Raw genomic sequence first — 26543 nt, forward strand, 5'->3', positions numbered from 1 at the left:
AGATTGGGAGACACAGGTTATGGGCTCTTAATTCCTGGCTGCTTTTTTGACGCCGTGAATCGTGTGCTGCACTGAGTTTAAAGTGCTCATTCTAAATGAAAACCAAAAAAAGCCTCATTTTAAATGAAAGGCAACAGTCGTGAAGCTTTTATACATTTAACATTGTAAACTTACGTGCAATAGAGTTGGCATGGGGAGAGAACATTTTCTCTACTTCTTAATCTCCACTGTTCAATTTAAAGGAGTACAATTTTAGTGTTTCCCGTAAACAAATTCAAAATAGTAGTTTATATAAAATAAACATGTAATTCTTGCCTCCGAGCGCAACTCCACCTCTGTACTGGTTTTCTGTTGCTGAAGCGTCAAAATGCATAAACTAGGAAAACAATCTACCTGCCACATAAATAACAGGTGAAAACTTCCACTTTCATGTTTTTTACTCTGTTGAAAACATGTGTCTTTGTCTGAGAATGTTTTTGGTTTTTCACATCACGTACACGTTATTGGGGGCTTATTGTTGGCAACATGCAGAAATGCATTAAAAATAAAAAAGGTGCAGTGTCCTAAGGCAGTTGCAATGAGTGAATAAAATGAAGCATGTCTTCCGTGAAGCGTGTGGAGCGATTGAGTGGTAAGTGCTTGTTCCCAATTACAAACCAAACAAGCAGTACGATTTCCCAAGGAGGCATTTAGTAAGAAAACCACCAATTCTTGGAGCGAGGATGTGGTGCAACATGTAAAGCTGCCGACTTTGGAACTGAGGGACGGACCCTTGTTAGTCTTGGTTCGTTTCTCCCATGCCTACCTAAAAAAACAAGCGAAAGCAAATGGGAAAAGGAGTGCAATGAAACAAGCAGAAATAGACAAATGAGCAATGATACATGTAACGGGCCAGTCACCATGGGCAAGAACCACCTAGGGACGAAGGGACAAATAAGATTATTGGGCCAAACAGGGGGCAGCACAGACCACAGACCAGCTTGTTGGTGTGAAAAAGGCCGCTTTATTGGAAACAGGTGCAGCTTACAAACAACATCCCTTGGTCTGTGCCGTACAAAACTAATCCTCACTAAATATAGCCTTCCTATCTTACTCCCGACCCTCTCCCCTAAACATGTTTCCCCCCTGCAAAAATTATAACACAACTTACAATTCCTATCTTTCCTACACGTACCGAACTAGGAAACTTCTTATGTTCTATCACACTGTAACCATACCTCATTATATCCCCAAAGACCTAGGAAAAAACGCCCCCTAAAAGCATAGCGCACCACACCAGCACCTGTTCCAGCGACAACCCCGTACAATTTTGTCCCCCCCGATGCACCTGCTCCCAAGAAAACCACCCAAAAGCAAGCCGAATATGCTAAACAACAGAGACAACCAAAAAAGGGTGTGCCAACGAAAAAACTCCCTAGGGAGGGAGGGCGGGACAAAGCAACAAGCCCAGTGAGTCCCTGCAACCGGCTGTCGTGTCACAACCACCAAAATGGTGGCTCGCATCATAAGATGGCCGGTTATAAATATCCCCAGCCCAAAACCAGCCCAACCCCAGCCTAGCCAGCCCAACGCTAGCCCAAAGGAGCCCAACCAGCCCACTGAGTTCCGGCTGCCCCCCGGCCCAAAACCCCCAGGCGGGGGCAAGCCTCCCGCTGGTCGGCTGCCCCCCCCAAAGCCCTAATTAGCCACAGAAAGGAAAGTAATTTTGAAAAACACACACAGAAACAAATGGCAACGAGGGGCATGCTGCAAGTCCTTAGAGGAGATACACCATGTCTTGAAGCAGCAGCGAGACCTTAAAACGCTGGCAGATAACTTTGCAATTCGAAATGAGAGTAATATATTTGCCTGGCTCCATAAATCCCCATGATTTGCGGGGTGGGATATATAGAATCTCATTGTAAGAATTGTAACTGGATATAATTGCCGTCTATCTATGTGGTTTGGGGGTTTTCTCTCAAGGCACGTTTGGAAATTTTTTATGTAAGTATTACATTTTAAAGCCCCTTCTACCAGTAGCATTTAGACAGGAATATATCCCTTTATGAAAGGCTTGAGGATCGCCCAGAAGAAATGTTGTGAAAAGTTTGTGGTGAATGTTGGTTAATTCAAAAAGTGTAAATCCCCTGTCCGCAGACTTCATGGTCGTCCAATATAACTCCGCTTCTCGCCGGCCTCCGCGACGACAGAACCGCATGGTCTTCTTCGCCCCTTTCATTATATAGAAGGTTGGCTATTTTCAAAATGGTATCTCTCCCCAGGGTTCTGTATCGTCTTCAGAAATACCCGTACTATATACCGCGGGCGTCGTTTGCACAGATTAATGCCCTGCTCAATAATTTCTTATTGGGGGGAGGAGCGATACGCGTCGCACTCCAGACATGCACCCAATCCACGTACTGCAGGGGCATTGCAACCGCAGATGTCTACTCCTATTATGTGGCAGCACATTTATAAATCATTAATGATTGGTGGTATAATTCACCCACAGACCCTGCGTTCGCTCTAGAACATATGGCCATGGAAAAGACTCCCCTTCTGCATTTACTATACAGTGCACAGAGTATTGATTTCCTACCGCATGCCAGTCGGACAACGATCAGGCTGTGGCGGCATGTGGTTCAGCGAATGGGATGGCAAGGACGGTTGACACAGGCAATTTCCCTATGGCATGGCACTTATTTGCGCCAGGCGGTTGCCCTGAGGGGGTTCCACCAGTGGGACCTGATTGTCATCTCCACCTCTGGGGACGCCATGCGGGGTACTGTTCTCAAATCGTTTCAGCGACTCCAGGAAGAGTTCCAGTTACATAAAACTCAGTTCTTCAGCTACCTCCAACTGCGGCATGCCTTGACTCCCTCACTGGCGAACATACCGGATCTCCCTGAATTCAATCAGTTAGAAGGTCGACTCCTCATGGGGGATCTGGCGCTCATAAAATCAGACCAATATATCAAACCCTGATAACGCACACTCCTACGACCCTGCACAGGATGAGGAGGGCATGGCAGGATGACATTCCAGACCTGACAGGCGATGACTGGGCAGAGGCGATAGCTTGTCCCCGGGGTGCTGCAGTAGCATCCAGATTCAGTCTTATATAGTTTAAGTACATACACTGTGTGTACTACACCCAGTCGCGCCTCTGGAGGATGGGAGTTGTGGCGTCCCCCTTGTGCTTGCGCTGCGACATGGAGGAAGGGACTTTCTTTCACACGGTATGGAGTTGTACGGCTCTACAGATTTTCTGGCGCAGGATTTTGACCTGTCTCAGAGAGGTATTATCCTAGGACCTCCTGCAAGACCCCCGTTTGGTCCTCCTTCACAGTACTGAGGACATGGGTGGTAATTGGTACAAGCAACATCTACTCTTTCTAGCCCTAGCCTTTGCCAAACTGGATATTGCTCAACTATGGAAGGGCACCTCTTCCCCCGACAATGGGAAAGTGGCGAGGAGAACTGGATAAGTGTATGGGAGCTGAAATGGCGGTGTTCCAGGCACGGGGCTGTCCCCAAAAGCATAGAAAAATTTGGTCTTGATTGGCTGCATATAGGGGTATGGATCTTCCGCCTCTTCCAACACAATCCCCATAGTGGTGATTCACTGGGCCTTCAGCAGATTGTTATATATAAAGTGTACTCTTGTCCTTCTGGGTGTCTAACGGTGTTGATATATGTTTGCCAAGGCGGGTGGGGTGGGGTGGGGCAGTCTGCGTACAGTTTTTAGTGTGTTTTCTTTTGTTTTGCATACAAAGTGTACTCCCGGATAACTCCAAATTTGTTAATCCTTTAATACTATGTTGTTTATTTGGATTTTGTCGGGCCTTTGCCCATGGGTTACTCTCAAAACTCAATAAAAAATGTTTAAAAAAAAAAGAAAAGTGTAAATCCAATATCATCGAAATGTATTGGTTAGAAGCAAATGCCTCTTTACTGGCATTTAAGATAAATATTTTTTTAGGAAATGTGGTAAAGGATGCACTGGACTAAAGCAAATTCGGTGAGAACCATGTATATGTTAAAACTATTTTATAAGGGGGTTGTATGAATTTCCTCTAAAATGCATACATGAGGCCAGTAACATTGGCCAGAAGTCAATATGGTTTACAGACCACTTAAACAGGACTTTGGAAGTATGCCCAGTGAGTTTTCAGGAATGTAGAAAATCTATACCAAAAATGAATTCTACACAAAGCATGTCAATGGCACTCCCTTCCTCATACCCTACGCTTGGTCAGTCCCAAGACTGCCCAGCTGATGCTTTTCACTCGAAGTGACAATGCATCTAAGGCTGTGGTGTTAGGCATGTGGTTTCCCACTTAGATCACCTGCTGTTGATGTTTCTGGATCTCGCCTTCTTCCCAGATTGGAAACATTTACACTGAGCAAGTGTCTGACCAGAGCAGCAGCCACAAGCCAGCTGGGCTATTATTCCTATCTGTACAATGGCTTTGGTGGCCTGTGTAGCAGGCAGAGACAGCCCTTGCTTGGAGTGCTCCCTGAGCAGAAATACATTTACCGCCCTCGCTGCTGTTGGTTTAAAATTGGGCATCAGGGGCTGTTTTTCACAGGACCGTCCCTTGCTGGCTGCATCAAAGGAAGGACTTGCCTCTGATTTCAAACATCTTGCTCCTCCTCCTAGCTCACCTGAATCACCAACAGCTTAAGTCTGTCAGGCTGGTGTCGAGCTGTTTGTTGTGGTGGGGAGGGGGTGTTCTTGTATGGCAGCAGGGGGTGAAAGCTAGATGGGAGGGCACAGAAAGGCACTGATAGGGTGTTAATTACAGCAATTGCGACACGTTAAAAATGAATAGAAGCAACTTTAAACTAAATCACTGGTGCCAAGATAGAGGGACGTTGCTGTGTGCAGGACCTTAATGCAGAGAAAGAGCTCTGTGAGCACCTCTGACGATTGTAAGGAAATGCAGTGTGCTCAGCTTCTATTTCTGTCAGTGGTTCCAGTACAAATATGTTTACACATTTGTAAAGTGTAACAATTTTTGGATACTTATAATGCTTCCTAATTGCATGTAAAATCCTGAAATCAAGGCATGTGTTTGTTTTTGCACTCAATATAAAATGCACAGCACACAAAAAAAAAAACTTAAAAAATGTGTTTTTGCTAAAATGTTGTACAATTTTAGATACTGTTTCCCAATCAGTGCAAAACTTTTATGGGCAAGATGAAAAATATGTAGGTGTCCAATTCTTAAAGACACAATATTGCACCCGCACATATGCCTTTTGTATTTGTGCAAATTTACAACTTTCAGGAATTCTCAGAAGTTCAGCAGAGTATGCCTGAAAACCTTCCACCTAGCAGACCTTTGTGAATTCAATTCTCACATCAGCAAGTATGCATAGTCACAGATCTGAATCCCAGTGGAACCAATCAACCTTTCACCCTTCCAAGATTAATAAAATGAGTTAGATTGAGTTGGGTAAATGTTGTGGAGTAACTTAAAATAAAGAAAAATGACAAGACTCCTCTTGGCAAGGCAAACAGCTTTTTACTGTCGCATTAGGAGAGCACCTGTCTCCACACAGGTGAAACAGCCGTTTTCAATTTGATGCTTTACAAGCAGCCACTTATATAGCAACATGAGCAAACTTGTTATAAAAGATTAAATAATAAATTACTAAGCAGTTACATATTGGTTACAGAAAACATTTCGTCACATGTGTTCCTAACCTCTTAACCTATTTACTACGCATTCTTCATTGTAATTCTAACAATACTTTCAAGCCATGTATTTACTTATTTTTGCTTACATGTGTATTTGCGTATGTGTTTTATAATTCTGCTCCCAAGACTTCTTATCAGATTCTGTGTACTCTTGGCTAATTCAGTCTCCTGCTCCAATTCCATCATGTTTTTAATTTAATGTGACAACAGAATATGTGTTTGTACTAAGACCATACATTCCTTCAAGCTTACAATCACAGGTTTTCCTTTAACTATTTTACAGTGAACTCTTCACATCTCTGGAATGAGCACGGATTTTAGGCCTGCACTGCTCTTTCACCACGTATAATTCTATATCATTTTCTACTGCTGTAACATAATTTATTCATGTTTTATTTCCTCTCCAACATTCCCCCCTCTAGTTGATATTTCAACTACTGGCTCTAATCCTTGGTCTGCAGTTGGCACTAGGTGATATGTATTGCCCTAAGCATACACTACTTGTGTTGGTGTCCTAACTGGAAACATTTTCTTCTGTAGATCATGCAAAGTTTGTATAGCCTTGACAGAGGTCCATTGTCCGCATCATTCGCTAGACATAAGTACAGCAAGCAGTCCCAATTTTTCACATACCCCTTGTGAGAAGCTGGCTTGGTATATGGTGTACACTTATGTAAGTGGGCACCTTGCACCAATCTGGCCAACCCATATGGTGATTTTAGTGGTCTTAGACAACCTTAGAGAGCTTACTAAGTGGTGGCTGTGGAGAGCAGCATTCAGGCTTAGTCCAGAAGGAGTGTAAAACTGCTTGTTTTACCAGAACATAATCCTATAGATATAGATTATGTGAAAAAGAACCACACAGTGTATTTATAAAAATATGTATTTATTATAAGACTCTCACTAACACATACAGATATCTCCTAGCCGGAGATATACACAGTGCACACAATACCATTCAATAGAAACAGGTAAGTAGCACGTAATACAAAGTGGTCACCAGGGTGAGACCAAACCATACACTAAAATAGTGGTATGCGAACTACGACTTGAGTCAAGACTATACCCAGAAGACGTAGAAGTGTCTGGGACCCAAGGAACAACCCAAGGTAAGTAACCCGGAGCGCCACGGAGGCCGTGTTCAGAGTGGGAACACAACCGCTGGGTCAATGTAAGTCAATGGGTAGGTCACGGTTGCAATTTTAAAGAAGAAGGACCCTTCCCAGTGGACCCTGAAGAAAACCAGTGGAAGACAGAAGGTTGGAGAGCCAACCCACCTGTGCATACCCTAGGAACTAGGATACCTACACCAGGGAAGCCGGGCTCATAGTTGTGAAGTGGCGCTGGAAACTGCAGTCGAACTCAATGGAGGACTTCAGAAAGATACTGCTGCTGGAGAAGATGAAAGTGTCCGGTGGAAACCAAAGGTGGATTCAAAATGAGAAGTACCTGCTAGCAGAGGGGACAGAGTCTATGCCACTCAGAAATGACCAGGAGGCATGGAAGATGAATGCCTACTGATGTTGGGTGCTGCAGGAGAGTTGACGGCGAGCAGGCAACTCTGTGGAAGACCAGGAGCCATTCACGAGCTGTCCCACATCGGATGTCGAGAGTTGAGGGGCCGGTGTCCGTTGGGAGCACCAACAAGCCTTGGCAACTGCAAACAACGTGGAAAGCGAAGAAGGTGCAGTGTCTGGACCAGCAGGGTCCAGGTGAATAACCACAGGCAGGGGAGTAAGGGCAGGCCCCAAGCAATCAGGGTAGCCCGCTGAAATCAAAAGACTCTCACAGGAACCCACAGGCCGGAGGAGCTTGAGTCGCAAGAGGACCTCGAGCAGCCGACCAAAGATGCAGGCCCATGGTGCAAGTGATGCTGTGAGGACAAAGGTATTGGTGACAGGAGATGCATGAGGTTGGGGCTACTTGGAGCCCAAAGATCTTGGAGGAAGGAAACCAACAAGCCTTTGCAACAGCAAGTCAACACAGTTCACAGGGGTACAGTTCCTGCGGCTCCGACAAGGGATACTGGCCTCAAACTTGGTGACAGGACAGGGTAGGCGTTGATAGATGTGAAGAACCACCACTTGTATCGTTGAGCCTTTCGGAGTCCGTGGGAGCCCAAGATCAGCAGACAAGTCAGCTTTGTTGCGGTGCCTGCAGATGCATGGAAGTGACTCCTTCACTTCAAGGGAGATTCCTTCAGATTGTCTTGGATGTCCACATGTCTTGGCAGGTTCCTGTATGGATCACAGGCATGGACGTTCCAGCAGACGAGCAGGGTGATGAGACCAGGAGCAGCAGGAGTCTTCTCAGTTGCAGTCTTGATGCCCAGAGCGAAGTCCAGCAAAGTCCAGAGTGCCCAGACGGTTGAAGAAGTGGTGTCTTGAAATGAAGCTTGTCCCATGACGAAGCTAGGGACCCACCCTCAGGTGAGCCCTTAAGTACCCTAAGGAAAGGGTTGGGATGTTTCAGGGTTCCCTCCCAGGGGTGGGGTTGGACGGTGGGAGGATACTCCCATTTCCTTTGTCAGCTCCCTGAGCTGGTTTGAACTGGACTATGCAAGGAGAGTACCAAATGTGCCCTTCAAGGAGACTGAGTGACGCTGGCAAACGCTTCCACCTGGCCCCAATATAATAAACCCTGTCTGGGAGGTGCTCACACCTCCCTGTGACAGAATACGTATTGTTCTGCCTTCCCCTGCTCGGCTCAGCAGCAGGAGGGCAGAATCGTCTCTCTGGCCGGCAGCATCTATGTTGTGCAGTCTAGAAGACTGGTACAGGGAGCACTGAGGGCCTCCCGGAGGAGCTTTACAGCGCATGGAATCATACCTGTGGGGGTATGATTCCAACATGTTTGATACCAAACATGACCGGGTTCGTTACAGCCAGTTTAGAGATGATCATCGCGTAATGACTCATGGCCACTCTATGTATCGTAATGGCTGATGCACTTACAACCTGGGACAATAGACTACGACGGTTGTAGGGGTGTCCTGCTCATGCGGGGGCACCCTCACACTTAGAACCGGGCACCCTGCCTTCAGGATTGAAAGGCCTCCTTTAGGGGTGACTTATAGGTTTTAAGTGCAGTGACCTTAGATTTAGGGAAACCTATATCTTCCATAAGTGGTGCTAGCACCAGCTTACACAGGCTGCACTGGCAGGCCTGTATTTACAGTTTTAGTGGTCTCCCTTGGGTGGCATAATACATGCTTCAGCCCATGGGGGACCCCTGGGGTACCTATGCCCTGGGTACCTCAGTTCCATATACTAGGGACTTCTAAGGGTACACCAATATCCAATCTGGGAGGTACCTAAGTTCTTATTATGACCAATTTAGCAGCAAAAGCTTTGGGTCCTGGTTACCAGGATCCCAGTCAGACTAGTCAGAAGCAGCAGAGCACCAGGCAAAAAGTGGAGGTAATCTTAAAAGCAGATCTTGCTTTCCTACAATGACACATAGAGAAAATGAATAAGGCACTAGTCATGGTTTGTCTACGGGAGCCTTACATAAAGGTGAAGGCTCTGTAGAGGAGCTGATAATCTCAGAAGAGAAAACTGAGCTAATAGACCCTTCTTCATTCAGATACATATAGAAAATGGTTATTTCATTAAAATTGAAGGCTAGCCAAGACCATACATGCCAAAAGACCAAACTACAACCGATAACAAGGAGAAGAACTGTCAAAATAAGTGCAAGAACGTTTAGAAAAAAATGCCATAGAAACAGTGTCCGAACACAAACACAGGAGTATACTCTGTATACATCCACATACCAAAACAAGATTAAACACTGAGGCTGAGTGTAGACCGTAGGCTCATAAACAGATCCATTAAAACACAGAAGTTCAAGAGGACAACACTGTAGGAAGTCATCGTCGTGGTGGAGAAAAACGACTACCTAGAAACAATAGGCTGGAAAGATGCCTGCTTTCACATACAGATGAACTAACACCATTACAAATACCTCAGGCCTATGTTGGGGGAAATTACTACCAGTTCAGGGTACTACTCTTCGGGATGAAGTCACCCACCAGGGTGTTCATACACTCCTGTGCAGTAGATGCAGCTTATCTCACAAGACAAGCTATATATGTTTACCTATGTCTAGACAACTGTTTAGGGAAGGAGAATTCCTTCTTGCGATGCTAGAAGACCACCACCACCAGTCATTCAAGTGCTGAACTCAGTTCGATTTTCAGTGAATCTAAAGAAATCATCCCATGTTCAAGAGCACTAAAAATCTTTTTGAAGGCCAATCTCCGTTCTCGAATGGCAGTATCTGTCTCCACAGCAAAAAGAGTCTCCCACCCCAGGAACAGATTTGTCTGTAACAGTTTCTGACACTAAAAACAGCGGTGAGACTATTTGGCAGGACAGCTTCTGAATTGTAATCAGAGCACAGCCAGACTTCCCATGAAATCACTGAAGGAGTTGCTAATGAAGCAGTGGCTACACAAACAGCGGAAAGTAGGACGATCGAGTTGTTGTCGCTATGCAAATTCAAAGAACTTTAAAATTGTTAATGAGGGTTTATATACCAGGTGGCAGACCTTTCACGCACCATTTCCCTCTATGACAGTAACCGATGCATCACACACCAGGTGGTGTGCACAGTTGAATACACACAAAATTGTCCAGCACATAAAAGTGCTAGTTAAAAACCATATTCCTATCGCTAAACATTTTCCAAATGCAAATAAAAGCAAAAGGCATATTAATACAGACAGAAAACAACACTGCTGTGTTTTATCTACACAAAGGAGGGATAGAAATGTGTACCCTGTCATCACTAGCACTGGACATATGGAAGTGGGCAATAAAGATCAAGATCATAGTCCCAGCTGCCCACCAAGCTGGACAACTGAACATAGAGACTGACAGACTGACCAGAGAAGTAGGTGTGTCTGAACAGGTAAGCTGTAGAAGACATCTTTGCAGAGTGAGGAAAACCAAACATAGACCTGTTTGCAAATGCAAGAAAAGCAAAAGGACCACTTCGCATCCACAATTCAACATTCACTCTCCCTGGAAAATGCAGTGTCTCTGCAAATAACCCTGACCAGTTCATACCCTTCCCCCGATATTGCTGTTTCCGCAGTAGACCGCTATTGAAGAAGACCAGTGATAAAAATGATAATTCAAGATGGAGCATGACTTTCCCACACATTTACCATGTCCAAGGAATACATCAAAAGGTCACCAAAATTAGGAAGCTGTTAACAATCAAGAGGAAAGATATCCCATCCAAAGTTATCCCTTAGTTTACACATCTTAATCTCCCAGAAAGATATCTGATAATCATAAAGGAGGCAAAGAGACGGGCTACTCACAAGAGCTACTCCGAGGAATGCTTGAGAATTTCCAACTGGACTCAACAGCAAAAACATACAGATGACCTCACAACCAAGGTCCACTTCATACACTACTTAAAGAACCTGGTGGATTGCAATTCAGCATACACCTCAATAAAGGTCCATTTGTCGCAATAGTTGCCGACCAAGAGGGTTAGGATAACTAACTATTTCCCAAAATGCCAGCTGTAAAAAGTTTTTTAGCAGGAGTAAATATATAGCCATCAAGGTCAATCCCCCAACCAATATATTACATAAACATGATTTTAACTCCGCTGCTAAATCCACCCTTGGAACTCCTGCACACCTGACAATAAAAATCACCTTTCTGGTGGCAATCACATTATTAGGAAGGGTAAGTGAAATATAAGTAGACTCACACAAGAATTGTATTTCCAGATACATAAAGACAAGATGGTGAAGAGCACTAACTCAAAGTTCTACCGATAGTTTCAGGTTAATCAAACCATCTAAGTGCCAGTGTTTTTTTCAAAATCCGAAAATGCTGGTAGAAAGGATATTGCACCCACTAGATTTCAGGTGAGCCATCCCATTTTATTTATAGGTTACAAAGGATGTTAGGAAAACACAAAACATATTTGTGGCACTCACACACACACCATAATCAAAAGAGCAGCCAATGTCAAAGGCTTCTTTATAATGATAGATAGTGCAAACTACCTAAACAGCATAGTAGTGCTGTGCACACACCTTTACAAAACATTATTGTTCAGACATCAAAGCAAGGAAGGAATTCCAAGTGTGACACTCTGGGCCTAATTATGATGTGGGACAGACTCGCATATGCCCGGTACCGTTGCGGAATCTGGACCGACCTCCGGTCAGTAGTCCTGACAGCAGCATTACAATGAACCACACAAGGTGCAGTCGCATACTCCCATTTTTCTATGGGAGCTTGTGCTGCGGCTGTAAACCGGCCGTAGCACAAGCTCGTATAGAGAAATGGGAGAGTATGTCCATCCCCGCACCGCGTGGCCGGTACCTCAAGGTACCTGCCACACTGTGCAGGGATCAACCGCCTCGGCCCCCAACCGGAGGACGCAGGAAGAAGGGGGCCCTTTGGGCCTGTCAGAAACCAATTTCATAATCACGACTGTTACAACTTTGTCAATAGGGATATGGTGGTTCCTTCGACTGCCCAAAGGGCACCTTTAGCCCGTCGGAATGACCGGCCGGTTTCACTTTCAACCACCTACATTGTAATGTGGCGGTCGAAAGTGAAACCCACTATGTGACTAGGAAAGCTTCGGACCTGTGGTCGGAGGCTTTCTGAGTCTCACCCTAATGAGGGCCTCTGTATTGAAACATATTTTTAGTACTACCCATCCTTCTCTCAAATCCCCTCTATTATAGTAAACCACTGTATAATCTGTAAAAAACACATGAATCTGGAAGGGGTTCATACTACGTAAGAAAATGGGTAATTCTGTGTAACAATAGTTTTGCAATGTGGAACTTTTTTTGATTCACGTCCTACCTCCCACCTCCCTAGTAAAGGGGCAAATAAAAAAAAGTAGTATTTTAAAACGGGGAAAAATAGAAGCTAAAGATGGAGACCATGCAGTAGGGCATTGTGAGCTTACCCTCCATGTCATAGGCCCAGCCTGAGCTTAATGCCCAAAAAGGAAAACCTTTGTAAAAATGCAGAATATCTGGATCCCACGACTAAATGGTGGAATAATGCAAAGTGTGAGACACTAGGCGAGCTCTATGCTGGAAACTGGTATTGCTGTTCTACAAAGGGTAATCCAACGGTGGACTCGTAGGTGTGCACCTCACACGTGTTTCGTAGGTGTAAAGTCTTGCGCACTAACTCTCCAGCACCAGCCGTTGTGTGGTGCCTCTGTGTTCCAGATCCTTAAATGATGAAGCAAGTGGGGTGGGCGCCAGGTACTGAAGTCCAAACACTTTCATAGTTTTCAAAATCTTTATTTCAATATATTCTTTTCTTGTTTTCAATAGCCCATACAGCTCAGCCAACACGTTTCGTTCCTACAGTAGGAACTTCATCGGGGCTTAAATTACAGTAAAAGTCTAATTCCATAAGCCTCGATATTCATTGTATGGCATCCAACTTATTCCGCTGGATGACGTGGGAATTCCCAGGGCATCATCATACCCAAAATTGGTAACCTCGTAAAAGGTCCTTTCAGCTCAGCGTCCACGCACCTATGTATTACTGTTGTACATTAACAAAACTGTACAATATGTTCTAGAATGAACAATTTACTAAGAAGGTACTATCGGGGAATAACACAGAAAAGTAGGTAATGGGGCACTATTAGAAATGAACAAAAGATTCAGAGAGTGAATAACCAAAATGGGATTACTGCAGTGGAGCTAAAGATATGTGAGACAAGGAATGAGACTGTAAAGAGATGCAGAACCAATTTGTTAAAATGTGCATTTTCTAATTTACTTTTGCTTTAAAGAATGATTGTGATCTGGAAATCCTTCAGACCTACTGAACCTGGCTAACAGCATCTAAAAGAAAGACATGCATCATTTATGGAAAACTGAGATGGTAATTTTATAATGTAGTCCTTTAATATGTGTGTTAAAGAAATGGTATATAAGAAAGGAGGGATGATGCTGCCTAAAGGGAAATTCTGCAAAGTAAAAGTGGAGCACCAAAGGAAGAAGGTGGGAGTGACAGTGGGCATTGGGAGGCGTGGGAAAACCCTGAAGTGCACACTGCAAGAGGAGTTTAGGGACAGAAAGACAAGCTTTGGACTGTACATGCATTACTCAATTAGGACAAAATTCTCTCAAGGAAGGAGGACCATACAAACAGTGGGCTGAGAGTGTTCAGAGAACAGCCCATACTCTAGGTATTGGAAGGGGTGCTGCATGGACTAGGGTGCATGTTTAAGTCCTGGGAAGAATATATGTGAGATCTTTCTTTTTACTTCACCAATTTTCATAAGCCGCCTCTTTATGTATTCTTACAGTATGTACTTGCTAACTGTGAACGATGTTCAGTGTCTTCATGTATACTTGCGGGTGCACACTGCATGTGGGCTACAATTAATGCTAGCACTTTAGGAAAAGAGGGTTGTTGAAAGGCCAGTGGCTCTGTGTCTAATAGGAAATGACTCAGAGAGCCATTTTGGCCTAACAGCACTTAAAGTTGGAAAGCATTCCATTCAAGCTAATTTATTTCCTTTCCACAGCTCTCCATCTGGAAGAAGCTAGAGAATGTGAAGGAAGATATTCGGAAATTAGAAGAGGAGAAAGTCAAAGTCGCAATGCAGGTCAAATCCCTTGTGGTGAGTACCAAAGAAACTGAGATGAAGACTTCTTGAGGGGGGGCTAGTGGTTACACCTAGGATTTTTTTAAACTTGCACAGATATCCTCATACTCAGGCACATTTTGCAGTGCACAGAATTGTGTGTAACCCTCTGTTTTCCAAACCAGAAATATATTCACACTTTTGCTCTTACTAATAACCATAGCCATCAGTTGCCTTCAATCCCAAATATATAAACCCCTTCCTACACACTCTCAAACATACATATATTCTGACTTCTGCATACTCTCATTAACTCGACTATACATATATACCATGCCAAACATTGTTAATTCTACAAATATACACTTCTGAACATGTTTAAGGTGATGAATACACACAGGGGCCAATTACGATGTCGTGCGGAATCTTTATGCCCGACTCTTTGTCGGATTCGTTCCGACCGACTTGCGATCGGCGATTCCGCACGACCTATTACGATGCTTCTGAACATCATTCAGAAGAACTCCCATTGTCTTCTATGGGAGCCTGTTTTCCAACCGACAACACAGACTCCTATAGGGAAAAGGGGTGTTAGCGGAAAACCTTGCATCCCGTCGCAGGCACCCCATGGTGCCTGTCACACAGTGCATGGTCTTACAGGGCAGTCCCTTTGGTACCCCCATTGGCCCCAACCGGAGGCCTCAGGATGGAGGGGGGCATGCTAGGGGCCCCCAAAGTCAGTTTCTGACAGCCTTTTCGTGTCAGACATTTCATCTCAGAAAGGCTGTCAGAATCAGACATCTTAATCGGTCGGTCAGAAACGCTGTCCGTAGAGCTGTAAGAATCCGCTCCGACCAACTCTGATTCTAAGAGTGCCAGTCGGAACCGATTCGGATTGACGGAACGGTCTCCCTTCCAACTGTGAGCATTGTAAATAGTCGGTCGGAATTGTATACGAACGAGTTGGGCGGATGGGTTCCAACACGGTCTAAGGGAATCCGACTGAAGGTCGGAGGCTTTCCACACAACATCGTAATTGGCCCCACAGTCTTTTGCCTACCTTTCCACCTATGTACGCATACTCCAGAGCATCTTAAAATACCCCAAAATGCTGTTACATACATTTGAACCCTTATCTACAAGGATGCACACCTTCCAATCCACATTTTATCGCAGTATTGGAGCTTCTGTATATTGGCAAGTTTACTGTAATAATGTTTTAGCGTTAGTAGTCATGCGATTGAAACACTCTTAGCAATACAGAATGGTTCTAGGTATTATTGTGCGTTTTAAGGCAAAAAAATTTAAAGAATGAAAAATGGTGCGTCCGAAATGTGATCTCTGAATTTCACATTGAAAAATAGAAAACATAAAGAATCTGGAAATCAAAAACACAAAAAATACAGAATAAAAGTATTTAAACAAAATACCCACCAATGCTTCTCTTTGCACTCCCTACCCTTTCAAAACATCCTCACGGCTTGTTTTGGATGGGTGGGGAGCGACTTCATTGCGATTTCTCCAATTTACATTAATTGCTTTTCTTTGCCAATGCTTATTGCAAAAACAAACTTAATCAGTTACATTTCTGCATAGACCTTTTGAAAACCAAAGTAAGAGATTTGACTGAATTCCTCTTTGGAAAATTCACAAGGGATTCCTGCCTTAATCTTAGGTAGGCACTGCAAAGGATGCTCCTCTAGCGAAGTATTTTTGCTTGCGTAAATATTCACCTGTTATGTAAAGTGTAAAAATGGTTTCACGAACGAGAAACTTGGAATTCACAATAGCTGTTGATATTTACTGTGATTTCGAAACCAAGACCCCGGAGTGTTCCAGGAAGATTCCTGGTCAGTTAATGAGAGGTTGTGCATCACCTAAGACCGCTCTGCACCTGCACACGTCTCTTTCCTGAGGTCCACTCTGCCCCTCATTTTTTCCCCCTGATTGGAGAGTCATGACCTAGACTATGTATTGGAAACACCTGGTAGGTGCTCACCCACTGACTTCAGACACACAGGAGCTGGACCTCTTACCTCACGGTCAGGGACCTGCTCTCTCCCGCTGCAGCTCCGCTGCTGTGCTGTGTCGCTGCCCTGTTCAGTGCTCACGGCAGGTAGGGGTTCGAGCCCCGATCCAGATTGATTTGTGCCTGTTTTCAGAATAACTTTGCAGCATTACTGTGCCCCTCATCACTACTGTTTTGTCCTTATTGTGCCTTCCTAGTGCTAATGTGCCTTTTTGTTTTCCCATTTGGGCCCTCCTGTTGTTGGTTTCGCGCTCTCCTCCCGCCGCTGCTGCCCTCGAGGCCCCGGATGATCCCCGCTCCTACCTTCCGCCTCCCACAATGCCTCCCTCCCCAATTTAATGGCGGCCATGCAGCGGATGCACGCACGCCACTGGAACGCCAAAGGCAAGCCCGTCTGCGCCCAGCACCAGGAACCCTGAATCTCCAACCATACACCGCTACAACTTAGCTGCCCTGCTCACACTCAACCCCGGAAGAAACAACTGCCGGCTGTCCGTGCCGAACACCACCCACGGACAGTTCTCCTGTGGTCACTGCCACCAGACCTTCACCACCCACCCTCCGCACTCCCACGTGCACCGCTCCCACGTCCGACACCAACACCACCAATGCCCTCAAGTGCATCCTCCTCATCGTGCACTCCCTGCACAGACACGCCATTGAGATCTGTGACCTCCTCAACACCATCTCAACAGATGTCGCCTTCTTTACAGAAACCTGGACCAACGCCTTCTCCGCCCCCAACATCACCACCGCGATCCCCGATGGATACAAGATCCAGAGGAAAGACCACCCCAACCGCCCAGGAGGAGGACTCGCCATTGCGCACAAGAGCTCCCTTCGACTATCCACCTCCACAATGAATGACTCCCTCTCCACCACCTAACACCTTCACTTCCAGATCCAGACCAGCCCTAGAGCCACACTTCGTGGCACCCTCACTTACAGACCCCCCGTACCTCGCACCTCGTTTGCCACTACCATTGCCCACCTCATTGCAGCCCCCGCCATCGCTTCCGTGGACTTCATACTCCTCGAAGAGCTTAACTTCCACCTCAGCAACCCCAGCGACCCCCAACTCCAGCACCCTCCTGGGCAACCTCACCAACTTCGGCCTGAAACAGCTCATCACCATGCCCATCCACAAGGCAGGCATACCCTCAACCCCATCTTCGCAGGAGGTAATCTGATACACTTCAGCCACACAACGCAACTGCCCTGGACAGACCACCACTGCGTACACTTCAACGTCGACAAACCCACAATCCCCAAACCGGCACTGCGCCCTCCACGAAAGAACTGGAGCTAAATCATTGTTAAGCAGCTCAACTCCACCCTCAACCGCGACGCCCCCGCTACCTCAGCCGACGCCAACCTCGCAGCCAAAGAACTCCACAGATGGATCTCCAACTGTGCAGACGAGCTCAGCCCCCTACGCAATTCTGACAGACAGACCCCAGGAAGGCCACCTGGTTCATTTTCGACCGCCAAGAATCCAGACGCACCTGCAGACATCTCGAGAAGAACTGGGGAAACAGCAAAATGTCAGAAGATCGCTCCAACTACAAGAACGCCATGACAGAATACCACTAATGCATCAGATCCACCAAAAAGACCTTCATCCAGAACAAGATCCTCGCCAACTCCAGCAACCCCAAGGAACTCTTTAGTGTCATCCAGGAATTCACCAAGCCCCCCCAGCGAAACCACGGACATCACCCCTTCCCAGGACCTCTGCGGCAAGCTCGGATCCTACTTCCATCTGAAAATCAAGAGCCTCTACGACCACTTTAACGACCAGACACCCGACTCCGAAACCACATCCCTCTCCAGCAACGCCAGCCAGCCTGCCATCTCCTCCTGGACCCCAGTCACCACCGAAGACACCACCTCGACCATGAAAGGCATCCACACTGGTGCCCCCACGGACCCCTGCCCGCTGCACATCTCCCACATCTGCCATCGCTCTAGAACTACGACGCACCATCAACTCCACCTTCAAGACCGGTATCTTTCCCGATGCGCAGAAGACAGACCCCTGCTCAAGAAGCCCTCCGCAGACCCCACGGACCTAAAAACTACAGACCCATCTCCCTCCTCCCCTTCGCGGCAAAAGTCACCAAGAAGATCGTCAACGCCCAGCTAACAACGTTCATTGAAGAAAACTCACTCCTTGACCCCTCCCAATCCGGATTTCGTGGCAACCACAGCACTGAGACCGCTCTACTTGCTGCCACCGACCACATTTGCACCCTGCTCGACCAATGACACACCGCAGCCCTAATCCTACACGACCTCTCTGCTGCGTTCGACACTGTCTCCCACCGCACACTCACCGCCAGACTCCATGACGCCGGCATACTGGGAACTGCCCTCGACTGGGTCCGCTCCTTCCTCATTGGCAGACCCCAACGAATCAGAGTGCTACCCTAACTCTCCGAACCCATGGAAATCAACTGCGGAATACCCCAGGGATCATCGCTCAGCCCCACACTCTTCAACATCTACATGGCTCCACTCACCCCCATCATCAGACAGCACAGACTCAGCATAGTATCCTACGTCAACGACACCCAGCTCATCCTCTTCCTCACCAAGGACCCGTCACCACCAGACTCAACAGCCAGGAAGGAATTAATGACGTCGTCTCCTGAATGAGCAGCAGTTGCCTGAAGCTCAACTCAGAGAAGACAGAGGTCCTCGTCCTTGGACCCTCCCCCTCTTCTTGGGACAATGCCTTCGGTAGCCCTCCCACCCCCATCATACTTGATACCTCCCTCTCCATGACCCGACAGTCCAACGCTGTCACTTCCAGCTGTTTCAACACCCTCTGCATCCTTCGAAAGACCTTCAAATGGATGCCCCCTGAATCAAGGAAGACCATCACCCCCCCCCCCCCCCCCCCAGCGCCAACCCTCACGGGTGAGTAGCGCGCTTACACTTCCCCTGATTGATTGATCACCCAATAGTAGACTTACTTGCTGGATTGCCTGTTTCCAATTTATCAAACTTATTGGTGAACTCTCGTTTGGCTAGTCAGTGCAACACACTTCCTTCCTGAAATGTCTAGAAGCAGTGACCCTGATCTTTGGTCCTGATCTGACCAGTAGTTTTAGCCTACTTTGTCCTTATGCCTTCCATTAAATCGTCAAGAAATCTGTTGTTTCCAGAGACAATCGCTTGCAGTAAACAAAACGTCTCCCCATATCTAGACAAAATGCCTGAAGTCATTTTTAATACCATTGCGAGAGAAATGCAGCCTTTGACACCAAGATGGGCTCTTTTCACCGTGCTATGTCTGAGATCTTTTCAGAAGTCAAGTCCATGATATTAGACTTTGCATCACTGCACAGGTGCTTAGATGCCACGGACAGAAGACTGGATGGAATGGTAAAGCAACTGAATTCCCAGCCGGACTGGCAGGCAAACCTCTTGGCATCTTAGGCTTAAGATCACAGATCTGGAGGACCATTCGAGGAGGGACAACATCCACCTGTAAGGCATTCATTAAAGAGGGCGAGAAGGGGAATGCAATTGCATTCTTAAGAGACTTTCTCCCATACCTTCTGGCTCTACAATTCACATTCCCTCTCTAATTTTAGCGAGCACACAAACTCTGATCTTTTGACTGTGGCAAATCGAACATCTTGAGGCCTTTTATTGCCTGCCTCTTGTGTCACAAGCAGATTTCGATTTTCACACACACCTGTATCCTTAATAAGACACACCCACCCTAACGTCTTTACACTCCACGGAGCACCGAGCACGTCAACACACCGAACGCGCTAGGAAGTTTTCAAACACCGTCCACATCTTAAGTAAGTAATCACATCCTAAGGGATCGTTTTCGCCTTTTCTGTTCAGCTTTTTCCTTTACCTCGGGTATAACGCGGTTTGATAGAACCCCCATCACTTTGATATGCATGAATCCATCGAGCACGTAAACGCATGCCTTTAACCGAAACGCGAACTTTTCTGTTACACATTCACGCTCACTACCTCTCTTTTAACAATCACATGTATAACGAACATCATAATCACCAACCGCTAAGTTGCACTAACCACCACTGTTGGTAGTTCATACAATTCGGTGATATCAAGACTGTACATATATTGTTTCCTTCCAGATAAACCCCTGACGAAGGCTAAATATGCCGAAATGCATCGGGATTTGTAAGATCGTGGCACTTGCTTAAATCCATGCATCTTTTTAAAAAGATGAAGACAAAGGTCGTGATGAAATAAACGAACGTTACCAATTGAAAGTCTATGCAACTTTATTGAAATTGAAAATAAAGGCACAAACACCAATATACCAGTGCCCCGGGGACACACCCTAGTTCCAAAGGGTTTACTACCAAGAATACCTCAAATAATCAAAATTACCCCTTACACCTCCCCTACACGGGAGCATCTCCCTGTAAAATGCTTATTCTCCAGTGATTTCAATGGCATAACACCCCCAAACTGCTCAATGTCACCCTCGTCGCAGATTCAGCATGTTTCTTGTGTAGTTCATGCCTTCAAATAAAAATGTATTATCAAAATGTGCTCTTTGTAGTTGCATCTGATTGTGGAATACAGCATTGTCTAATGCTTTGAAAGGTGTTTTTTTTACTCTAGCTCCGCCCCCCACTGATCCCGCCCCCACTGACTCCACCCCTACCAGTGCGGCCCTCGGCCACTAACCACACTGTAATTTTGACACCCGACAGAAAGTTTGTGAGTACCCCTGCCTTAGATAATTCTATCCTATATGTTTTGTAACATTATCATGGATCCCAACATCAGTTTAAAAAAATCTCTCCTTTTCGGACATACCCAAGTTTTTAAATCACTAGACCCAATCTATTGTTCTCATTCCTTAAGAAAAATATTTGTTCTACAAGGGGGTGTTCTGTTCGTCCTCGTGGGCCCTGAACACAATAAAAGATCTCCTTAAAGTGCTCAGCAATGCACCTCTCACCCAACGGGGGGCATGACCGATGATGTAGCATACCACCTTGGTGTGTGATTGTCAGTGCATCCTGAAGAAGGATTACACTAACTTTTGAGCAGCCTACTTTTTGCGGCATCATATTACTACGGAGGGTCATACCATATTTTTGAGGGTACTTAAGGTTGCACCTAAAAGCTGCCTTTTGAACTTTGTTTGATTGAGTAATGTATACAAACAATTATAAAGCCTTATGTAAGTATTAAGTATTTCTTGTTTTGGTCAGGTCCAACCCACATGTAGACCTTCTCAGTTAGCTTTGTTTTGACACTTGGAACCTTCAAGAAAAATATTGGCATTGACAATCTGCAGTAATTTGAGTATATAATGTAGCATCAGTTTTCCATACCGATGCACCCATCTTAATTTAGCCCTGCAACTACATTCTACATTGAATCTGCAGGCTTAAGTACAGATTTGTTAATTAATGGTCTACCACTTATCTCTTTCATTGTGACAGAGTATCACAAACACCAGTGGAATATCTAGTTTTACTTAAACAATACCACTGCCCAACTCGTCCCAAGCACAGTATTTTATTTAGAATAAATTGTTTAATAAGGTTGACTGATTCTCCAGTCTTTCTTAATGACAAGGTTCTCGGTGTGCAGAAATGCGTAACCCGCACAACCCTCTATGATCTGTTAATAATGTTTCATATATGATCCAGTTTTTCTCTTGAGTTTCTGCTGAGAAATCTGCTAGAGAGATCATACAAATTTTTGCAACCTTCTGACAGCAAATGGAAATAAAATGGAAACCAAGACCAGTAGTCTACCAGTTTAATGTCTGAATGCTCAATAGGGGGGAAAAGGCATTTCTGCTTTGGGTTAAAATGAGTGATTTGAAGTAAAACCTTTTTTGGAACATTGTGGTATTGTCATCAAACTTGTCATTTTGTACTCATATCGTATTATCAAATTGGCGCTTAACGATTGGTGATGTAATTTGAAATTTTGTAAAGTAACACGCAAAAGTAGCTTAATATATTTACAATTGGCAGAGTTCAGGTATGGCACGCTAGAGATTGCTTTCGCCATTGGGACTTCTATGCTGATGACACCCTGATGTTTGAAGACCTCAAACACAAATACGGTATCGCAGGATCAGAGAGCTTCCACTACCTCCAAAGTAAACATTGGATCACCCACCCCACTTATAAAGCTGGCGCCACAAGGGCCCTTACACCTTCCGAAACAGTTAATTCAATGCCTAACTTCAACTAAACACTTGGTCTCTCAGATTTTCACCATCCAGGACTCTTCACCCACTACACTCGAAGCCTCTTTCCAAACACAATGGGAATTTTTCCTCATTACACTTAATTTCAAAAAATGGAACAAGATTTTATTTTTCACCAACAACTTTGCCCGCCACGCCCAGGGTAGATAGATTTTATACAAACTGCTATTCTGATGTCACCTCACTTTTGCCCAACTCCATGCCACTGACCTCGCCCATCTGACATTTGCTGGTGAGGCTGTGGGGAAATAGGCTCCCTCCTACACATCTTGTGGTCTGCCCCCTCCTGGGACGTTCCTGGAACAAGTGTTTCCTTGCCATCTGTCGGATACAAGGCTATTATATTGATACACTCCCCAAGGTGGCCTTGTTAGACAGTGCGTCGGAGGGTTTGTATCCAATTCACTCGGCTACAGGTAAGTAGATATCTCACCTCCGGTTAGCTGCCAAACACACCATCCTTTCTCTCTGGGAGAAAACCCGTAGCCCCTACCTACGAAAAATGGCTCTAGAAACTTTGGCGCCCACTGGAGCACAAGAAACTGTCTTACAGTCTGGTGGATAAGTCTAGTCTCTTCCCTGACTCTGGAGCCAGTTATCTCCTACATCAACAAAGACTATAGAGGCTTGACCTTCCCCTAAACTTTGCGAGACCTGGGGCTAAATGACTGCTCCACAATCTTGAGATTTTTTCTCCTCCTGAACCTTTAAAGTCCAATGACATACGACTTCTCCTTGGCGCATTGTTGGAGAGCTGTTGGAAAGTTTCCAGGAGGCCTGATACCACCAGCATTTTTTATCTTCATTTTTTTGTGGAAAACACAATAAAAACTACTAAAATTAACATTTGGCAGGAGAAAGCCTTCCTCTTCAAGAGTGGAGTATAATTTAAATCATATGTCTTCCTAATTTTCAGTAATACACGTTCCTAAATATTGTTGCACAGATATCCTTACTTCAGAGCAGACTACAATACCGCCATGGGAGGATTGAACAACAATGCCAAATTATTACACTGATTGAGCTTGTACTCCCCATCCATAATTTATTAATTTATTCAAACTATTATTATTTACAATTTAATTTATGAGCTCTAAATAACGAAATGATGTCATCATCATCATACAGTTAAATTTAGCTGACATGGAAGCTGAAGATGGGAATAAAAATCTAGCAGTCTTCCAGTTTTATTGTCCCTGTTGAGCATGCAGACATTAATTTGTCAAAAAAGGTGTTCCTCCTTTGGATAATAGTAGTCCGTGACTTGCAGTGAACTACTATGGAAGATTGTGGTATTGTTTTCAGACATAGGAATGTGTACCCTTTAAAAAAATTATTTTTATTGAACTTTCTCCCAAACAACCACCAATAAAACAATGCAGAACCCCAGCCAAACACCCCAGGAAGCTGCGGCACTTATATACATATGATCAAATGATCAACATGTGGCAGATCCAACCAGATTCCAACTGCAAACATCAAAGCAGGGACACAGAACCTCATAGATTTTGTATTGTCCAAGAGACTGATACTAGGTACACAAAATTCCCAAACTGTTCCTGCTCCCTTCGCTCCACGAGTCCTCCCTCCTCACTCCCCTTCCTCCAAGTCACTGATCCCATATCTATGTAAACTTCCAGGGGCAGGCCACCGCCTGGTAAATCTGTTCCTTCTTCCTTCGGCACTCCATATTTTCCTCCCAGTCCCTCTCTGTTGGAAGCAAAGCGTAACCCAAGAACTGCATCGCATCCCTCCTGGCCACTACAATTGCACATTGCAGAGCAGCAACATATATCTATCCAACATCACCCCACCCCACATGCCCAGGCAGAGCAAATGTGGAGTGAGCACTGGGGCCGCCTCCACTGCCACTGAAAGCCTATCCTGGACACCCTCCCAGAAGGGCCATAGTTGTGGGCACCTTCCGAATGTATGTATAAGTGTACCCTGCTACCCACGTTCCCATAGGCACCTCCCCATCACCCTGATCCTTGCACATGCGTAGTAAACCTGGCGCTGCAACTTTAGCTGGGTAAACATAAACCCTGTCTGATTAGCCCCCTTCCCAGGATTTCTACTGGCTGCTCCTCACTCATCATCATCCTCCAGACAACCCAGGTCACATTACCAATGCTCCCTCAGCAGAGCCCACGTAGTCTAGAATACAGCTGTGAAATGGCATGCCTGTAAATTGGGGCTGCCAGTGCCCAGTACTACAATGGACTCTCATCCTCCAAGTTTGGCGACAACGGATTCTCCACTTCAAATTCACCCTGATCTGCAGGTGTCTTAGAAACTGCCCCCTTGCATCTCGTTTTTGTGCTACAGGTCAGTGAATGTCAGCCACTTTTTTCCACCCCAGATGTCTTCTACCCTAGAGATGTCTATCCAATCCCAACGCCTGTGACCCAATAGCCTTCAGAGCACAGCCAAAGCCCCTGAATCCCGCAACGGCTTCTCCAGGGTCCTGCACGTTGCACACCTCCAGGTCCCCACCACAGTGGCGGTTGGCTCCGGGAAGGCTGTCCCCTTCCTCGCTCCATAAATCCACTGTGTTTATCCATACGGTTCCAATGCCTGTCTGTCTGCCTTCAGGGCCGGCTCCCTCCAGTCTGCACACTTCCAACCATTGACCAGTTAGAAGCAAGCTGTCCAGTAATACAATAACAGTTCTAGGATGGTGATACCCCCACGTGCCGGACGCCTAGACACTGTCTCTAGAGTTCTCCTTGGGGCACCCCCATCCCATAGAAGGACTTGTAACACTGTCTCCACCGCTTGGAAATACCAGTCTGGCACCTCAAACAGGCAGTTCTGCACCACATAGAGAAACTTGGGGAGATAAATCAATTTGAATAAGGCTACCCTACTCAAAAGGGATAAGGGCAGCTGCCGCCAGTGCTCCACATCCCTACGGACGTTCTGCAGTATTTGCCCTTCTCTCCTTCCATAAAATAGTGCATGGTCTTCAGTCGCAAAGACCACAGGATGGATAAAGCCGCAATCCACCCACATCAACCGCCGAGGCCAGACATCCCACGGTGTCCAGCGAGACAGCAGGTGCACAATAGATTTAGCCCGTTGACCGTTATACCGGAGAAGAAACCAAAGATGAGAAGGATGTCTATAACCCTCAGCAACGAGCAGTCTGAATCAGCCAGTTAGAGCAGGACATCAACTGCATACATTGAGACCACATCCTCTCTGTCCTCATCCCAGCGGAGGCCCCTCAGCTGTGCATCCTGCTGAACCCAGCCCGCTAGAGGCTCTATCATGACCACAAAGAGCAATGGAGAAAGGGGACACCCCTGCCGAGTGCCTCAAGCCAGTTCAAACTCCTCTGTTAGTGCCCTCTTGATCCTCACCTTCACTATCGGCCTATCATATAGGAGTCGCTCCTAAACGGGCCCACAGAGTCAAATGCCTTTTAGGTATCCTGCACCAAGAGGAGGGCCAGTTCCCCGATACACAGCTGCTGATCCAGGCATCCAGAGAGCCTCCAGAGATTGTGGTAAGTAGACGTATGCGGCATAAACCCCCCCCCCCCCCCCCCCCCCCCCCAATCACCTGTGAAAGTCGATTCGCCAGGACCTTACCAAGCAGCTTAATCTCCACATTCAACAAAAACATCAGCCAATACGAGGTACAATCTTCCCAGGGCTTCCCGGGTTTATGGATCAATAAAACATGTGCCGTCCATAGATCCCGGGGAAGCTGGCCTCTCGACTGAGCCTCACAAAACAGTGCATGTATGGGCTTGAGCACCATGCTCTTCACACACTTAAAATATTCCGGAGGGAAGCTTTTGGGACCCGAGGCTTTCACACTTTGAAGCTGGACCATCACGTTTACATTTTCCCTCTCTCCATAATTGCAACCTCATGTAAGTTCCGGGCATCCCCCGCCAGACATGGCAAAAGGAGATCCTGCATGAATCCCCCTCAGGAGGCCTCCGCCTATTACCACTGACTCCATCTTTTGCT

At 45.9% G+C, this 26543-nt stretch overlaps 1 protein-coding gene across 1 annotated transcript in view; it reads left to right on the plus strand.

The window, feature by feature from the left end:
• Positions 1-26543, plus strand: part of SARS2 (seryl-tRNA synthetase 2, mitochondrial) — a 172439-nt gene that overhangs the window by 7340 nt on the left and 138556 nt on the right. Inside the window, exon 2 of the mRNA XM_085624994.1 lies at positions 14234-14329. Coding sequence (XP_085481120.1) covers positions 14234-14329 — 96 coding nt within the window. The remainder of the gene's footprint in view (positions 1-14233; positions 14330-26543) is intronic.

Source organism: Triturus cristatus, chromosome 9 (genome assembly GCF_964204655.1).
Source record: "Triturus cristatus chromosome 9, aTriCri1.1, whole genome shotgun sequence".
NCBI lineage: Eukaryota > Metazoa > Chordata > Amphibia > Caudata > Salamandridae > Triturus > Triturus cristatus.